General features: G+C 52.8%; 1 protein-coding gene across 6 annotated transcripts in view; it reads right to left on the bottom strand.

The window, feature by feature from the left end:
* PBX1 (PBX homeobox 1) overlaps positions 1 to 17381 on the bottom strand; it is a 130071-nt gene that overhangs the window by 67724 nt on the left and 44966 nt on the right. The window contains exon 1 of one of the 6 annotated variants that reach the window (XM_086617207.1): positions 11814 to 11842. The exons of the other annotated variants lie outside the window; for them this stretch is intronic. Coding sequence (XP_086473333.1) covers positions 11814 to 11841 — 28 coding nt within the window. The 5' untranslated portion in view covers position 11842. Of the gene's footprint in view, positions 1 to 11813; positions 11843 to 17381 lie in introns of those variants that run through there. 6 annotated transcript variants of the gene reach the window in all.

Genomic DNA, 17381 nt, shown 5'->3' with positions numbered 1-17381 from the left:
GCTTTATATTATAAAGGACACAAAGAGACACAGACACGCACACGTGTTCCTATCCAGCTCCACAGAAACGCAGGCAGTGCCACAAAAATATTTCTCCTTTCACTTTGTTTTGTGTGATCTGCTTTATGGGATGTTGTAGAGGCAGCAGCACTGTCACCCTTCTCATTTATGCTTCTCCTCGTTTTTAAGAGCAAAAAGCTGCTTTAAGAACAAAACGCATTAATGCCTAGAAAGGAGCTGCTGTGATCGGGGCCACAAGGCAGTCAAGCACTGAGGGGCAGAAAACATCTTGTCCCCAAACACCTCCTAGGGTATGATCCCAACGAAAGGATTTTCAGCAACATCAGGTGCTCCTGGAGGCAGGACTGTCCCCTTGGTACAGAAAGGCTAATCCAGTCCCATCAGAAGTCCTTTCCTAGCCCTTCATCAGAGGCTGATGAGAGTCTATGTCCCTCCCAAAAACTCAACCCATGTCTCTGTCTTGACTTCTCCAAAGAGAGATGTCTCCAGTAGCTTTGTAAAAGACACGACTGACCTGATGGCAGCCCCTGTGGAGACACAGTCAGACTTTGTGCTGTTGGTTGGCAATACACGTTTCTTTGCGGTAGGACTAAAAACTGCCAAATGTCCAATTTCCGCTCCTTGCAAGGAACACACACCACCAGGCATGGTCTCTACCCCAGAGAGCTCCTCATCTAACCAAACCGGCCAGAGAAGAACAATGCAGGGAAGGACTGGGTCAGACTGTCCCACTACTGCTCACCCATTGACATCGAGCAAAGCAACCTCAACTCCTGAAGCTTCCTCATCCTGCCAGGGTCACTGGAAAAGAAAGATCCATGGTCTGAAGTCGTATGGAAAATCCCAGAGCCTTCCCTCCTCCTGCACGTCCCCCTCCATGTTCAATAATCCTGTTAAACTGAACCCTGGCTGGATTAATCTCTTTCCCCAGACAAATGGGCGATTATTCAGGCGTCACATTGGGATTTTTAGGGTTTGTGTGCGTTTCTACTGATCTTCTCTTGGCTTCTTTTGTAAATGGCTTTTACCGCTCCCTCGACAGCACGCACGATTCAATTCAGTCTCTCTATTAACATTTCAGATACAAATACCTGCTCCCCAGGGCTACCCGCAACAAACATCGGCAGAGCTTTGGGGAATCCTTCCCTACTTCACCACCAGTTTGGTGGCCAGAAAAACTTACAGCTACTTGTATTTGTCCTTAAAGTCCTCTCCTCTCTAAAGCTTGCTGAGACAAGCTCTGCAAATACATGACAGGCATAGCCTAAGGCCAGAGCATCCAGAAATCAACCTCCTAACCAAGCCTGGCAAATCTATCAAGTGCCTCGGGCAGCCTTGGATAAAGAAGATCCTACTGAAGTCAATGGAATTTGGCACCCAAATACCTGGGTGTAAACACGTAACCAGACTGGTAAACACTTGGGCTGGAACACTGGGTGGACCCACTAGGAAAATAAAGAAGGAAAGCTGAAGTGACCCTGAAGACTCTGCTCAAGGTTCTTGCCTGCACAAAAGGAGACAACCACCTGCGACACTAGGGAACTGGCCCTGGGTCCCACATGGCCACACTTCCAGCAAGGCTGGTCTCTGTCTTTTCAATAATCAAAGAAAGAATTTGGGATCAGGACTCACGGTCCCTACCTTGCATGAAGAAATGTAACCATGGGGCTGCTTTACTCCCTGGAGTACCTCTACAATGCAGCTTTCTATCTACCAGCCCAACAGCTCAGATCCTCATCATTCCACATCTGCCTTCCTATATGTGCGATTATGAGTGTGCATATACATATATATGCATACCCATACACACAAATGCACATTTTTGTAAACAGCATGGAATCAGGCAGCATTGAAACACCTTTTCGCTCTTTGAAAACATCCGCTTTTAAGGTTGTTCACTCCCAACGCCATCACCTAAAAGACAAGCAGCGCTTTTGCACCGCCCAGATGTCTTCCCTGTGTGTTCTCAGCTACATTTCTATACTTCAGTGACTACAATAAGTTGAAACTAATTTATACTCCGGCTAGCCCTGCCAAGGCAAGCTGGCTAGGAGAAGCCAGCTGGACCATGGAGCTACAGGACTGTTTACCAAGCTCCAGCTTGCTCTGCCCATCCAAGCCCAGCAAAGACGCGGGTATGCAAAGGATCATGCTGTCTCTGGGATGCCAGCATGACCCTTCAGCTGCTAGCAAAGACAGAGGGAAGAAACTATAAGATATCTCAGCTCTGCAGCTGGAAGGAAGAGCTCACTGGTACTTGCTGTGCTGCCAGCTTCCGCTTCAGTGGGATATTCATCATCTCAGTCATTTTTTCCTCCAAAGCTCCGAGAGTCTTGGGAGAGATGAAACTCGCAGCATTTGGTATCAGAGAAGAAAGTAAGACATGAAGTAATGCTGATCCTCAGGAAAGACCAAGCCTCAACAGTGAGGTTCTCCCCATCACTTAAGACATCCTCAGAAAACATAAATCGGTATTTCCAGCTTCTCCGTGGGGTCCGGTTGGTGGCACTCAGGACACACCACATGCTTCTTGACAACTGCAAGGGACAGGCAATGCTCTGCCAATTCCTGCCGGCATCACGTCAGCCCAGACCAGGGACTGGGGAGAGTAGCAAAGGACTGGTGAGCTCAGTGCTGAGCCGGAGGGGCAGCGATCTGCAGGAGAGACCCAGAGCACCGGAAGAAAGGGATGCTCTGCTACTCTGAAGAAATCCTTCCCTTCTCTTTGCAGAAAAGGACAACCCAGGGCACCAAACAGACCAAAAAGCCACGCACACCCAGCCTCTCTTCCTTAATCAGGATGGAGATAACCCAGGCAAAATTCCCATTAACCAGCTAATGCATATAGCAGTGTTGCCTAGTCAGGGCTCCTCATGGCTAAATAACAGTCTTTATCCCCCAATTTCCCTTCATCATTTGTCATCATCTTTCAAATCAACTCAGTATTTCCTGAATCCTCAAGTACTAACAGGCTCGGGAAGAAAAAAAACCCTCAAGGAGGAAAGTGCTTGCAACTCACTAGAGAACTGGTTACTGTTTCTCCCGCTTTCCCTTGTCCTCTCAAACTTCCCCTTTTCCACCCTGGGCCTCCAAACGCTTCCTGGACAGCCACAGATCCACTCAGACATACTGGCCTGGGGGAGGAAAGGCAGCAAGCAAGAAGGCAGATGGATCACAGCACTGGGAAGACAGCAGCACAGAGCATCGGGATGATCTCCAGTAAACGTGTTTCCTGGTCCCCCCATCCCTCCCCAAACCACATCAGCACCCCCAGGATAAACGCAGCCCCGTACTGAGCCATGCCAGGACCTTTCCTGAAAGGCAAAGGCAGGAAAGCGGCTAGGGACCTTGATGCTGGAGCAGGACAGGTGGCACACGTGTTCCCCTCTCCTAGCAGCCCCCTTCAAGCTGACGTGACCAGGCAGGGACACGAGCTTCTGCAGCAAAAATGGGTCTATCAGGGTGCAGAGGAGAGGGAGAGGGGCTGCACTGAGGGCTGGGCACACGTACATGGAAATAGAGACAGGAAAACAGAACGCAACAGTGTTTCACGCTCAGGGGGTCCTTCCCCTCCGCATGCATCCGTGTGCACGGCAGCAGCGGGGACAGCGTGGGTGGCTGGGGCACAGCCACGGGGCTGAAGGTAACCCCACCTGTATCTCCATGCTACATGGCATCTCCGTCAGAGATGGAGACCTCCAGCTCTGGCAGAAGGCAACCTGGCCAGGATGTAGCCATGCTGCTCGCCTCCCGAGTGTGGCTCATCCTGCCATCTCCAAAGCAAAACAGAAAGAAATGGATACTTTTTTTTACCCCCCTTCAATGCTTTCCCCCCTCACAAGGTTCCCCTCCCTCCTTTCGCTTTCTAACGCACCACCACATCCCCAGATAAATTGTGTAAGGGCACTTCAGGGGCAACCCGAAAGCAAAGCAGAACGGCTGCAGAGTAGGGAAACAACAGAAAAAAAATCAAAATAAAATAAAAAAAAAAAAGAAGAGGGGGGTTTTAAAGAGAGCCAGGACTCAGGAAAAAGCAACGGCAGCACAAGGAAAGGGGAAGGGGGGCGGAATTCCTCTGGAAATCATTAATACTCCAGGAACCTTCAGGACTAAACCTGAATACAGACACTTAAGCTCTCAGCTCTGCCATTAACGCTAGGGCCTAAATTATTGATCTTTTGCCTTTATCAGCATAACAGTCACGTCCCGGTATCAAGATCTAACTACACTGCGGTCCCTGTGCTGCAGCCACTGAAATAATTAGGAGAAATTCTCATTAAAGGAGAGTGAAAGGTTCAGAGATGGAGACAGAGAAAAGGGTCTGGGAGGGTGTTTAATGTCTTCCACGAGGTCGAGAGAGCGCTCTGATCAAATCCCCATGCGGGGCCGGGGGATGACAGCTTATCAAAGGGAGAAGTCCAAAGCCCGGGCTGGGCTGAGCCGTACACCAGTACCCACCCGCAGCCACCGCCACGCGCCGGCGAGAGGGGGGATAAAGGAAGGTAGGGGGAAGACGCCTGAAAAATACATAAAAAGGGGGGAAAAAAAAAATTAATACTGGAAGGGTCACTGCAGGCTTGTTCGTAGTCTTGAAAAATTCAGCCTGGGGAAAAGAGAAGGGGTGCGGGGAGGGGAGGTGGGTAGGAGAGGGAGCCGGAGGAGGAAGGAGTCCAGCCTGCTCCCCATGGCGCACGGCCACAGCTCTCGCTATCGATTTCACTGCGGACTGCGCCGCTCGGGACGCCGAAAGGAAACCGTAAAGCGAAAAGGGAGAGCGGCGAAACCGAAGCGAAACCGCGCGTGTGGCCAAGAGGACGGAGGGAAGAAGCCAGGAGGAAGAAGCCCAATCTGGCAGTGGCACTGGTCCCAGCCCAAAACGTCACGGAAAACATTAAAAAATGAAAAAAATAAAATCATAAAAAAAGGAAAAAATGCACACACCCCCCCCCCCCCACCAGCCCAAAAACCCAGGAAACATTTCACAAATTCCAAGGAAAAAAAAAAAAAAATCCTGGTCTGGTGGGCAGCAGAAAGAAGTCGGGGGAGATTTCGGCGTGATTGGGGAGGGGGTGATGGAAAGATAAGGCGAGTGATGGACTGGGAGGGAGAAGGACAGGGATGAATGTAAAATGCCTGTCCCCTCCCCCCACACACCCAAAGTTTGCCTATATTTAATGTCAACGCGCTGTAATTTAAAAGAAAAATTCCATTTCACTCGGCTAATCAGAATGGTTAGAGAGACCATTACCACAAACACTAGGAACATCTGAAATTGATTATTTTTTACTTCGCGCAGTTAATGAAATCCTCCAGCGACCGCAGTGGAGGGGTCTGCGCCCGGCGCCGGGGAGGGAGATGCCGAGCCGTCGCCAACCTTTCTGCCCAGGGCTGCGAGGGAGAGGCACGGGGCTGCCGGAGCCGGGCTGGGCTCCCTGCCCACCATTTTGTGAAGGCTGGAGATATTTAGCATTGGCGGCACATCCCGTAAGGAGCACCACATCATTAAATGTCTTGGGCTGGTGCAGCGGGGAAGAGAAATGCAGGATGTCACTGCCTGATAGGGAGAAGACTCGGAGGTTATTTATTAGCGGACACTTACCACAAACTGCATTTTCTCCATTTGCATTTGATATGCTGCAGCCGGCTTAGCGCTGGGAAAAGGCAGGTGGGATGGAGGGACCAGCACCCTTGCCCTTCCCCTGCTCTCCCCTCCTGCCTCCCACCCATCTCAACTCCTCAAGAGCCGCCCACTGCTCCTTGCAAGTCCCACCGGAGCCACTTGTCTATCTGCTTGGCATGACCCAGTCACGTCAACTTTTCCAAAGAAGCCGTAAGGCTCCTCGTTGATGCTCTCCATCACCATGGTTCAAGCAGCCAAGCCCTGGGGCCCAGCCATCAAGCACAGGGGTCCTGCAGAGGTCCCTAGAGCTCTACAGTGGCCCTTCGACCACTGATGACGGATGCATCCCTTCTGCAAGACCATCCGGAGCAACACACCAAAGAGCTTGCAGGACACCTGGACATTCAGCCCATCACAGCCAGGTACCAAATCTTTCCCGGGAGCACTGGGAGAGCATACTGACACATCCCTGTCTCGGACGCAGGCATGGGCAAGGGGCCGCTCTCTCCTCCATCCCATGGCCGCAGCCTCTCCCCCACCTCCGAAAAGTGGCCGAGTGTAATTACGCAGAAAGCTCCTCTGGAGCTATATCAATAAGACAGACGTCTGTTGTATCATTCTCTCTCAGTAAGGCATTTCTTCTCCCCAATTGCTCATATAGAATCATAGCCTAATAGCATGCTATTAACATAATTGCCAACACAACTAGTGTTCCGTGTCTCACAGCCATTTGCTTATTTTGCCATAAAGAATATCAAAAATCAGCCCAAAAACCCGCAGCCGGGCTGTGTGGCCAAGGGTACCGGCCGCTTTGGCTCTGCTGACGGTTTCAGGACCTGGCCAGGAGAGGAGCGGCACCGGCGACCAGCCCCAGCTGTGGACCGCGGCTCCGGCAGCGCGCTCCGACCGGGCTCCCGAGCAGACGTGTGCGAAGATCTAAACGGATTCTGCCAGGCGAAATGAAATTCCCATTATTTTTAATTAATCCTTAATTAAAATATATTACTCCGCAGATTCCGCAAATCTCTCTTAATATGCAAATGTGGCCCATTCAAGGATATTTACATATCATTAATTAAAACGGCACATTCTTTCAGTCTAACAAGCTGGGAGCCGTGGCTGTTGCCACACTGGCAAGAAAGCCCAGCCCAGCACTGCCAAATTCATCCGCGAGAAAGATGTTAAGTGTCACGGCAGGGGTGGGAGAGCGCAGGACGGGGCTGGGGAAAGGGAGATGGCTCTCAAGGCTCTCACCTATCACCAAATGGAGAGATGACTTTGGGAGATCCAATCCATGGCAGAAGAGCAACCCGCAGCCTGGCTGGAGCTGTGGATGGGGACGCATGGAGGCACGGCAGCATCCAGGGAGGAAGGAGGCATTTCAGTAGAGCCAAGGGCACTGTCCAGGCTCTGATCACAGGGTCAGTGCTCACCTGCACATGATGTTTGAGGTCAGCTGGTTCTCCATGGCCTTTGTTGCCAGGGACGCTGTGCTGTTCCACCAAGATCTGTCACCAGGGAGTACTCCTGCTCTCCCTGTCTGCCTCAACCTCAGAGAACGGAGATCTCCCTGTTTCAAAACCACGAGAGACATCACCTGCAAGAGTCGAGTTCCCAACACCTAATTCACTCTGGGCTGCTTCACACCAAGCAAGGCAAACCACCCCACCAGAAGGGTCGGACCCTACAAGACAAGCCAGTGCTACAGCTTTTCAACAGGGTGAAAGCACCGAGGTGACAACGAGCCGGTTTGAGGGAAGAAAGCTTTCTGTCCCTCAGTAATTTCCTCCTCCACAGCTCTCCAGGACGAGTCTGCACATCCTTCCCCAAGTCGTAAGGGACAAGCTCTTTGGGCAGCATCACAAACATGGACACCAGTGCCCAGCAAGCTCTGCACCCGCAACTCCCACTCAACAACAGTTAATAAGCCTCTGTCCTTCTCCACCGTTTTTCATCAGAGACTTCAAAGTACTTGAATGAACTTGTTTCCACCGCACTCCAGAGCAGGAGCAAATGCGTACCAACCTCTCTGCTCAGATGGGGAAACCAAGGCACAGTGTAGGGAGACCTGTCCCCTGCCACACAAGAAGCTTCACAGACAAAGCAAACCAAAAGCCACCCAGCTGGGTGGGGGAACTTGTGCTGAGAATCGCTGGGTCCATCGCTGCCCGCTGCTGGGGTTTGAGAAGAGACATTGAAGAAGGGGCACTTCACTCTTGACTTGTCCTCTTCTACTCCTCCCCTAGCAGCTGCCACCAGGCTTTGGCAACGAGGGCAGCCTGTCTGGGTGCACCTTCAGCCTGGCCTAGCATAGCCGTCCCAAAAACCCCAGAGATACTCACATGACATAGGTACTTGCCCCGCAACACATTCATGTTTTCACGATAAATGAGGGTGTTCAGGTCACACAAGCATTCAATCTCCTAGGTCTTCAGGGGAGGAGGAGACGGACACACTATTCCCAACCAACTGAGAGGACACGATACAAAGCACTCAAGATGACTTGGCTGCATTTCAGTGCCTCCCATGGTTGGGAAAAGTGGCAATATCTCCACATTGAGTTAATATGTTGAGTTCATTTTATCATAGTATCATGGAATGGTTTGGGTTGGGAGGGATCTTCAAGATCATCTAATTCCAATTCCCCTGCCATGGGCAGGGACACTTTCCAACTAGATCAGGTTGCCCACAGCCTCATCCAACCTGGCCTTGAACACTTCCAGGGATGAGGCATCCACAACTTCTCTGGGCAACCTGTTCCAGTGCTTTACCACCCTCGGAGGGAAGAATTTCTTCCTTAGATCTAATCTAAGTCTCCTCTCTTTCAGTTTACATCCACACTTACCTCTTTTTGCTGCCTAGGAAGTTGTTCGCTCTTCCAGTGTGCTGAGCCTTTAACCAGAGGGGTGTATCAGAGGGCATACCTGAGTGCGTTTCTCTTGCGTTTTTTCAGGACAATGCAGGGGAAACAACTTTTCTTTACCGCAGGCTACCCCTTCAGCAAGCTTTCACATCACTTAACTCCTCTTCAGACCTTCAGTGCCATACTGGTCCAGCGAGCTCACTGAGGCCACGCAAAACACGGCAGTTGGCAAGTCATGCACTGGTCCATCCTGCTGCTGGAGAGGCTTGCCATGCCTCTGCAACATCTTCACACTGAGTCCTTCTCAAAGAGCAAGTAGGGTTAGGCAAAGGGGGCCTTTGGGCTGGGCTTGAAACATCCCTTCAACCCCAGTGCCAATCTGCCTAGAAAGCAGCCAACACACCAAGAGCCACAGAAAAAACCCACCAGGTTTCCCTTCCTCACCCGGAGGCAGGTGGTTTTGGAGGCCCTTCCACCAACCCCCAGCACCGCACAACAGCCTCGAGAGCTGCCTAGGCCAGTGGACTTCACTCGCTTTCCAGAAAAGCCTCAAAGCTCCCCAAAATCCCTATGGCCTGGAGCATTGGAACACTGTGTGGACAACGCACCATGAGGAGCCAAACGGTTGACAAATTATGCCAATTAATACTCCCCTGGCATCTCCTGCAATGGAGAGGTGTTTGAACCTTGGTGGTCTCGGCCCAGGGCCAGCCGAGGTGATTAAATCACGCCTCCCTTCACTCTCCCTTTGCGGTTCCAATCGCACATGAAATTGCTCCTCACCTCCCAGAGCACCCAGCTGTGCCCTGGCCACCTGCATAGGGTTAAAAGCCACCACCACAAGCCACAGCCCCAGGGTACTGGTCTGACCCAACAGCCATGATCACATCTGTTGGAACAGCCTCACGTCCTGCGCTCGAGGAGGAAGGGGACTGTCACGTCTGGCTTCTCCTTCCTCTGCGTCTTCTTCCTTTCACCCAAAATTTGCTGGTGTGGGTGGTGCAGCTGGAGGCAGCAGAACGGCTGGGGTCCCTGCTCCGCTCCCCAGACAGAGGGGCCAAGACCCAGGTTCCCCATGCAGGCAATGACGCTGCTCCATCCCATGCAGAGGGACGGGCATCTGTCCCCCCATTCTCACCGTGCATCCCCTCCAGCAAATGAGGCAAAGCAAAAATGAACATTATGACTTCCTCCTCCCAGCAAGGGCTGCAGGACAGGAGCTTCCCAGAGGGACCTCAGGGCCACTGTGTCACCTAGACTGGTGCTCTCCAAGCCAGGTCCTCCCTGTGGCAATCACCAGGGGTCCTGAGATGCCAAACCTGGGGTGTAAAAGGGTCCCGGCTTCCCAATGTCATAGAAAGACTCGTACTTGTCACCCTTTACTTCTGCTCTGCTCCTTTGTCTTCAGCCTGGGCACCTCTCGGGGGCTTGGCACAGTCTCTGGTCACCCCAATTTGGATGGACAGCAGACAGTCACAGGTGGAGGGGGCTGTGCCTCCCTCCCCACTGCCAACACACGCTCCGCCGTGGCACTAATCCCACATTAATATGCTCACCACAGCTGAAGCAGCCGAAGTAATGAAAAAGTCCATCCACAAGGAGATAATTATATTACAAAACTATTTTAAATCAATGAGAGCCAAGATGGATGGGGCAGGGGGAGTGCTGGGGACAGGCTGCCATCACTCTGTGCATCCCACCATGGTCCAGCCACCTCTGAGGGCTGGACTCCCTGGCTCCAGAGGGCAGGGGACCCCCCAAGCCTCCTGCGCCAGGAGCTGGGTGAACCAGGGGTGAGAAATACTAAAGAAAAATGAAACATGGCCCAGAAGAGCACGGCCACAGAGCCGACAGGGATCATCAGCGTGGCTTTTGGTGCTCCAGCTCCCAGGACAGGTGGCAGTTTGCTCCAAATTCACCAGCTCCCAGAGCTGGGGCATAGCAGCTTTCACTTAAAACCACTGGCAAAACTCATCCCAGTTTGAGGGCACAACCTAGGTGGGCTAGGAGCTGAGAAACAGTCACCTGGTTTTTAAAATAGCACCTTCACAGGCACCGCTGCCTCCCACGTGGCCACACAGCATGGACAAGACTGAGCAGGGGCAGATGATGCCAAGATGTGCTCTGCAGAGAGGACAAACAAAGAGGACATCCCTCCTCCCACCCCAACAGAAGAGGACTCAGGGCCACAGACAAAGTCACCACTTCTAATGTGACAACACGTCCAGCCTCAAAGATAAACCCTAGCTGCAAAGGAAACGGCTTAAAAGGAAAAACAGCTGGAAAAAGGGCAAACCATAGAACCAAAGGAACCCCTACAACACATGTTCTCCCTCTCCCCTCCTCCTTTTGCGCCTTGTTCTCTCTCTGCTTTCCCCGGCCGGGTTTAATTTGACACCTTGAGCTTTGGTAACGAGGTGGGGAGAGAAGAGCCACAGCGGAATTCATTAGGCTGAGCACTGCAGGGCCCGCTCTCGGCGCGCTAATGACATCGGAGGATAGGGAAACGAGACAGCCGCCACGCCGGATGAAATAAACATGAGCACTGTCAGCCCTGACAGCAAAAGGGACAAAATAAGGCAGGTAGAGACCTTTCCCCAGCAGCGCAATGCAAAGCGACAGCTTCCAAAGCCCCCTGCCCACCGGTCCCCCCTGCCCTCTGCTTGGGAAAGGGGAGGGTGGCCGAGAAGGGGACGGAAAGGAAAAGTGATGATCAAATCTCCCTTTCCACGATCAAACCACCCTTCTGCAGGCACTCACGCTCCTTCAGTCCCCTTCCACGGTGGGACAACCCCTATTCAAACCACCTCCTTCCAGCCAGCCAGTGCAATCCCAAACTCTGTACAGATGCCGCAGAGAGGGTGTTTCAGGGATGCCGTCTTTGCCTGGGGTACATCTCTCTTCCTCACCTCCCCCAAACAGCACAGGGAAGGGGAAGTGGGGTGAGACAAGTATTGCACGAACCCCACCAGTCCCCATGCTCATCACACCAGGGAACAAGCTGGAGAAGATGGAGCTCCAGTGTGCCACAGGGTTGACAGGCAGCACAGTGGCACGTGTGCAGGCACCGAGCTCCTGGTGTGCCATGGGCTCTGGCACAACTTCTGCCAACACTCACCGTCTGGAATTTCATATTCTGGAAATAGCCAGGAGCCAGCAACACCTTACTTTGCCCGCTTGCAAACCTTCATCCCAAATCCATGAGTACCCAGGTACGTCAGTCCTACCGCTACAGAAATGTTTGAAGGGCAATATGCAAGTTGCAAAGGGCAGGCTCTAGGAGAAAACTATCTGTCTCCATCAGCTCACCAGTTTTGATGCTGGACTGCAGGAACATCAGGCCTGGATGGTCCCAGTCTGCTTCCCTCGCAGGATCTGGGCCTGCAGGACCATTGGGAGATGCTGATGTCTTCCACTGTGTCTAAAATGCAAGAGGATGGCTGCAGAACTGCTGCCCACCAGCAAGGAGTCGGTGCCTGGCTGCCCAGCTCAGACCCTGGCACAGCCCCCAGAACAGCACAGCTTCTTCTCCATCTCCAAACACCACTGCCAGCTCCACCATCTCCTCGCCCAGCTCCTGGTCCCCTCTCCTGAAGGTAGTCTTCCGGAGGATGAGGCTCTTCGTTATTGTAGGGCTGCTCCAAGCTGCACAGGTGACAGGAGGATCGGAGAAGCAGGCATTGCTTCCAGTGGATCACGAAGAGCCATGTGGGATTTGAGAAACCAAATCTCAGGAACAACAGGGCCACTGAACTGACCTGCCCAGCACTGATTCTGCCTGATGTCAGGCTGAGCTCAGGGCCCAGCACAGCTCCTCTTCATGCCTCACTCTGCCCATCGCTTCTCCAGTTCATCAGGCAGTGCAACAGCCAGGTCAGACGTCTCTCCCACACCTCTGGTGCTTTGCAAGGTGAAATACTTCTCAACCCAGGAACAACTGGCATGAGAAGCAGACTTTTCCTTTTCTCCAAAACACTGACCTGCCCCATCCCTTCACTCAGGGAAAAGCCTTCTTCCCACATACACCAACACGCAGCACAAGAGCTCATCTGCTTGATGCCAGGCAGATCACTCGGGTTGACAGATGCTCTCTTCCCATCAAGAATCTGAATTTTCTGCTTAGGTTTGGGGGCAAGTTTTTCTGGCTGGGCAAAGTTTCCAGAAGGCTCTTTTACGGCATCTTCACTCCAGTGCTTTTAGTGCTCCCAGTTGTTGGCTGTGCTCCCAGGACACAGCAGCATGCAGGAGGGAAGGGCACATGAGGGAAAGAAGGCAAACTTCTGGAGCGCAAGAGCCCCAAGCACTACTCCTGTATTGGCCCCTGGCCTGTACCCGATCTGAACAAGTCACACGTACACACCCGCCTCAGTTTCCCCACCTATTAAAATAGCTGAATGCTCATCCAGCCCTTTTCTCCTCCTATTCTGAGCAAAGAATGGCACTCATGAACAGATGCACTCCTAGATTTGCTGCATCTTCCCCACCCTGGTTTTCACCCCAGCAAAAAACCCCACACGTTGATGGGAATTATGGGACCCATCATATGGTTTAAATGACCCAGGGCTGTTTCCCAAAGTCCACTCAAAGGCCAGGAACACTTCCAGGCTCAGCCCTTCACCCTCTGCTCCATCCTGCGCTTTTATTCCCTCCCCTCCCCACTCCCCCAAGCATCCCTTGAAAGCGAATGGCAATTGAGTTTGTAAGTCCCTATTCATCAAGGAAATTAATTCCTTATGCATAATTCATTTCTTTTGTCAACTTCCCCCCCCCAAATGCTCCCGAACACATCAGCAGTGGAAGCAGCAATGGGAGAATGAGAACACAAGAGGCTGAGAGGGGAAAGAAACAGCCTCACTATAAGCTGACCAGCCTATGTCCTGAACCAGCCCATAACTCCAACCCCCAGCTCACAAGGTGTCCCCCGAAACATTGGAGGAGAAAGGAGGCCATCACAAAGTCTGAGCTACCTATAAGCAGTGAGTTTGCTGGTGGGACAGAGAAGACCTATGGGCTAAAAGTTTGCTCTATGTCTATGTTGTTGCCTATGGCTGGAGGTAGTCGAGCTGAGGATGGTCTCACTGTAGCTGAGCAACATCTCAAGCGACAACTGAGAGACCTAAGAGTCAGCCAGGGCTGGCATGGAGCAGGGGCACCAGGGTGCCCAGAAGACCAAAGACTGAATGAGCTCTGAAGGCATGAAATCACAGTGCTCTGGTCCCTGAATCAAAGGGGGTGGCAGCCTCCGATCGGGCTTTCTGTCCTCCTCACAGCAGGTTATGCCAGCCTTGTGCTATGCTGGATGGACGTGTCCTTCAACAGCTCAGCTACTCTCCAGGTCCAGAGTGAGCTATCCAGCCTTCACCATACGTCTTGTCTGTAACGAGACATCTGCCCATCTGGGTTATTCATGGAGGAGAGCTCTGGAGCTGTGTCAGAGACCTACTGACTGCAGAAGCTTTGTAGATAGGCTTGTTGCAAGCTCAAGTCTGGAAGAAGGTCTGGAGGTAATACTCACACCTTGTCAGCTCGTGAAAGGACAACCCAGGAAGATAAACCCAGTTTCAAGAGAAAACGTAGGCTGGAGACGAGCCACGCCTGCACTCGGAGAGGAATGTGAACCCCCAATTTCTCCCAGTGCAGGATGGCTCTCATGACACAACAGGAACAGAGGACTCTCTGCCAGCTCCACCGTGCTCCTTCTCAAGGTAAGGAGATCCTGACTTGCCCCAGCATCCGCACAGCTCAGCTCGGACATGGGTACACCATCCCTGAAACTCAGACTGGAAGCACTAGGGCCACGTGCAACACCATAGCCCCAGGAGAACACTGCTGGACGCAGCGGGATCGGGTACAACAGCAGCTTGGGTTACACGGCTCGGCTTACTGCTGACCTATCGACATTTACACTGGCACGCAGCCCGTAAACGGCCTTCAGATACCTGACCAAAAATGACTGCGGCACTTGGCCCGTGCTGCTAATCCCCAAACTTGAGGAGAAGTTCACAGGCAGCGCTCACACCCACGTACTGTCACTTCCCACCCGGCAAGCTGGGAAACTCCATATAAATAAAGCTTAATTGCTGCTACTCCGACACGGCACACGCCAGCAAAACGCGCAGCGGCCAAACAAACAGCAAAGCCCTGGGATTTCCCGACTCCTCCGCAGACCAGACCCTCCAGCCAATGTTCAACCAAAGTCAAGAGGATCATCGCCTTACCTGCAAACCTGTTTTCTTTCACGACCGAATTTCTCCCTCTGCTAGGGAGGGATGGGCGTTTGTAATGTGAAGTTGAATTCATTTACTGCTTCTGCGCTGGTGACTCTCAGTGGCACCAAAGAAAAGGGGAAAATTAAGCAACGTGCTGAGATGCCGCTACCATCTCTGACTCTCCACAGAGGGGACGCAGCCCTGGCTACATCCCGCCCTAGCCCACGGAGCAAGAGGCAGCGGTTCGCACTGTTCCCTGAACTAAATTTGGACAGTAAGTAACACCACCTCGTCACGGGGCTACACAGAGCGTTTGCAACGCCCCATTGAACTGCACTGTACTCCTCATCCACAGGCTTCATCAGCATATTTCAGCGGCGCCTTGATGGATGAAGATAGATGGGAGAACATCATCCTTGGTGAAATCACTGTTTTATCAAGGTTAAACCATCCTCACGCTGCACCACCTCCCTTTGTTGCTTCGTTTCCAATCACAAAATTAGCAGCAGACATAACGCACGTTTGCACGGACCCCGGTCCTCCTTCTCCAGCTCAGCTCTCCCTTCTGCGGGGTGGGGATGGAGGGGAAGCATGTGGAGACCTCTCCCATCTCCATGCCTAAGCCCCTCCAGCTCTGTGGGCTCTGGGGACCCAACTTAACAAAAAAATCCACATGGATTTCATGAAGTTGTCTCTGTGGCATGGAGGGTTGGTAAAAGCACAGCTACATCGTCCATCAGGGCTCTCCAGCAGCTCCTGCTAAAACCAAAGAATCACCAGCTCTTCTCCTTTCACCTGGACACACCACATCCACTGGCAGGTTTCTGTGGGCTGAGAGCTGAAGTCATGGCAAGCAGAGGACAAGAAAGGAGCGCAGGAGGTAGGCAGGCTTTTGGTGAGGCCAGATGGCCTCATGGTGAAGGGATGAAGGTACCAAGGGGAACGGGATGCAGAAGGGCAGCAGCACAACAAATGACCTTTCTCCATTGTGAGTCTGGCTGGATGTGGGCAGGAAAGCCTGGGCAATTCAAGGAAAAGGGCACTGGAGTCCAGGAGGGAGGGAAAGGGCTTTATCTCTGGGTCAGAAGTTCAACCCCAGCCCAGGTCAGGAGCGACAGAAAGCTGATGCCTTCTGACACCTCTCTAGCAGCCAGCTGGGCAGGCTGATGGATGTGTCCCTGCGGCTCCTAGGCCCAGCACTCCCCACTTCCCTACCTGGCAGGCCAGGCATGTCTCCTTGCACCTCCTCCAGAGAGCTGTCCCCTCCAGACTCAGGGGCCAGGTCCCCCCTGAAAACCTCAAGCACACTTAGGAGCTCTACCAAACCCCTTCCATGGAGACCTTCTGCCACGGAAGGCTTGTCCCCCTGTCCTGTTTTACCAAAAAGGAGAAACACATGGCCTTGAGCACCATCTCTGGTGGACTACCTTCAATCACCCCATTTTTCCAAGATCAGACATCGTACGCTTGCAGTGGAGAAAACCTTGTGCAGGGTCAACGAGGCCTCAACACAGCTTAAGTAAAATCATCAGACCGGGAGCCTTTGTGACCTGGAGCACCCATTCCGTTGGAAACCCTCGATCACAGGCTCCCAAGTCATTTTGACCCAGATTTCGGAGATCTTTTGGGGCTGAGTCACCCCCTGTCGGGAGGTGAGGCCCCAGCAGAGGAGAGAGCACCTGCTATCCCCACGGCCTGGAGCCAGGAACTCGCTGGAGGAACATGATCCCAGTGGCTTGGGAATATATAAGGACAGGCGACCAAGGTGGGCAGCAAGCAGCTTTCAAACAGCCTGCAGAACCCTTCTCTGTAGCCCCAGGCTCCTAAATACCTTTTAAAAAGCTCCGTACCCCCTTTATAGCACTGTTTCTCTCTGCAGAGTGCTATTAAGTTACAAGAATATCTCTGGGCCCGGGGCCAGCTGCCGTGTTGTGTGGTCCCCATTAAACACAGATGGGTCGGACTGCCTCCTGCGGGGAGACCTGCTCCAGCCGTGGCTTTGCATCCCCCTTGTCAAAAAGTCAGCCTTGGCGACCAGGCTTTCTATCTAGCCCGTCACTCATTGCCTACATGTTGCACAGGCCCCCTTGGCATCTTCCAGCCAAGGCTCAACGGCACTTTGCATCAAAAAAAAGGGGGTAAGATGGCTTGTGAGATCATTTGCTTTACGGCTGGGGAAACTGAGGCACAGGCAACCCTAAGGCTCACAAAATGCAGCAGTGCTGCAGACAACCGGCTCGACTGCTGCACAGCCACTCCCCTTCCCTCTCCCCCCTGTCCTGGTTCCTCCTGCATCTCCTCTGGACCAGCTCCAGAAAAGGCCGACCCAGCGGGTCAGGTCCATGGGGGCTGCCAGCACCACCCCCTCTTCCTCCAGCGGGATCTCTTCTTTGCTCTTTCACCAGGAGGGAAAAGCATCCCTGAAATGCAGCTTAGCAGCCAACTGACCCTGGCAGGCAGTGACCCAGGAGAAGGTCACTTATCGAGTCCTGCTGCGCTATCTGCTGCCTCCAAAGTCACCCCAACTGCTGGGGGGGAGCTGAAGCTCTTCAGGGGCCGTGGGTACGTACACACCCCCCCACACACACAAACTTTCCAGGAGAGGTGGCTGGTTTCACACCCCTGCTCCTTCAGGGCTGCTTCCCCATGCCAACAGCACCCAGCCACG

This window comes from Tauraco erythrolophus, chromosome 10 (genome assembly GCF_009769465.1).
Source record: "Tauraco erythrolophus isolate bTauEry1 chromosome 10, bTauEry1.pri, whole genome shotgun sequence".
Classification (NCBI taxonomy): domain Eukaryota; kingdom Metazoa; phylum Chordata; class Aves; order Musophagiformes; family Musophagidae; genus Tauraco; species Tauraco erythrolophus.
Note: the sequence above shows the minus strand (reverse complement) of the source record. Positions and strands in the feature narration are given on the sequence as shown.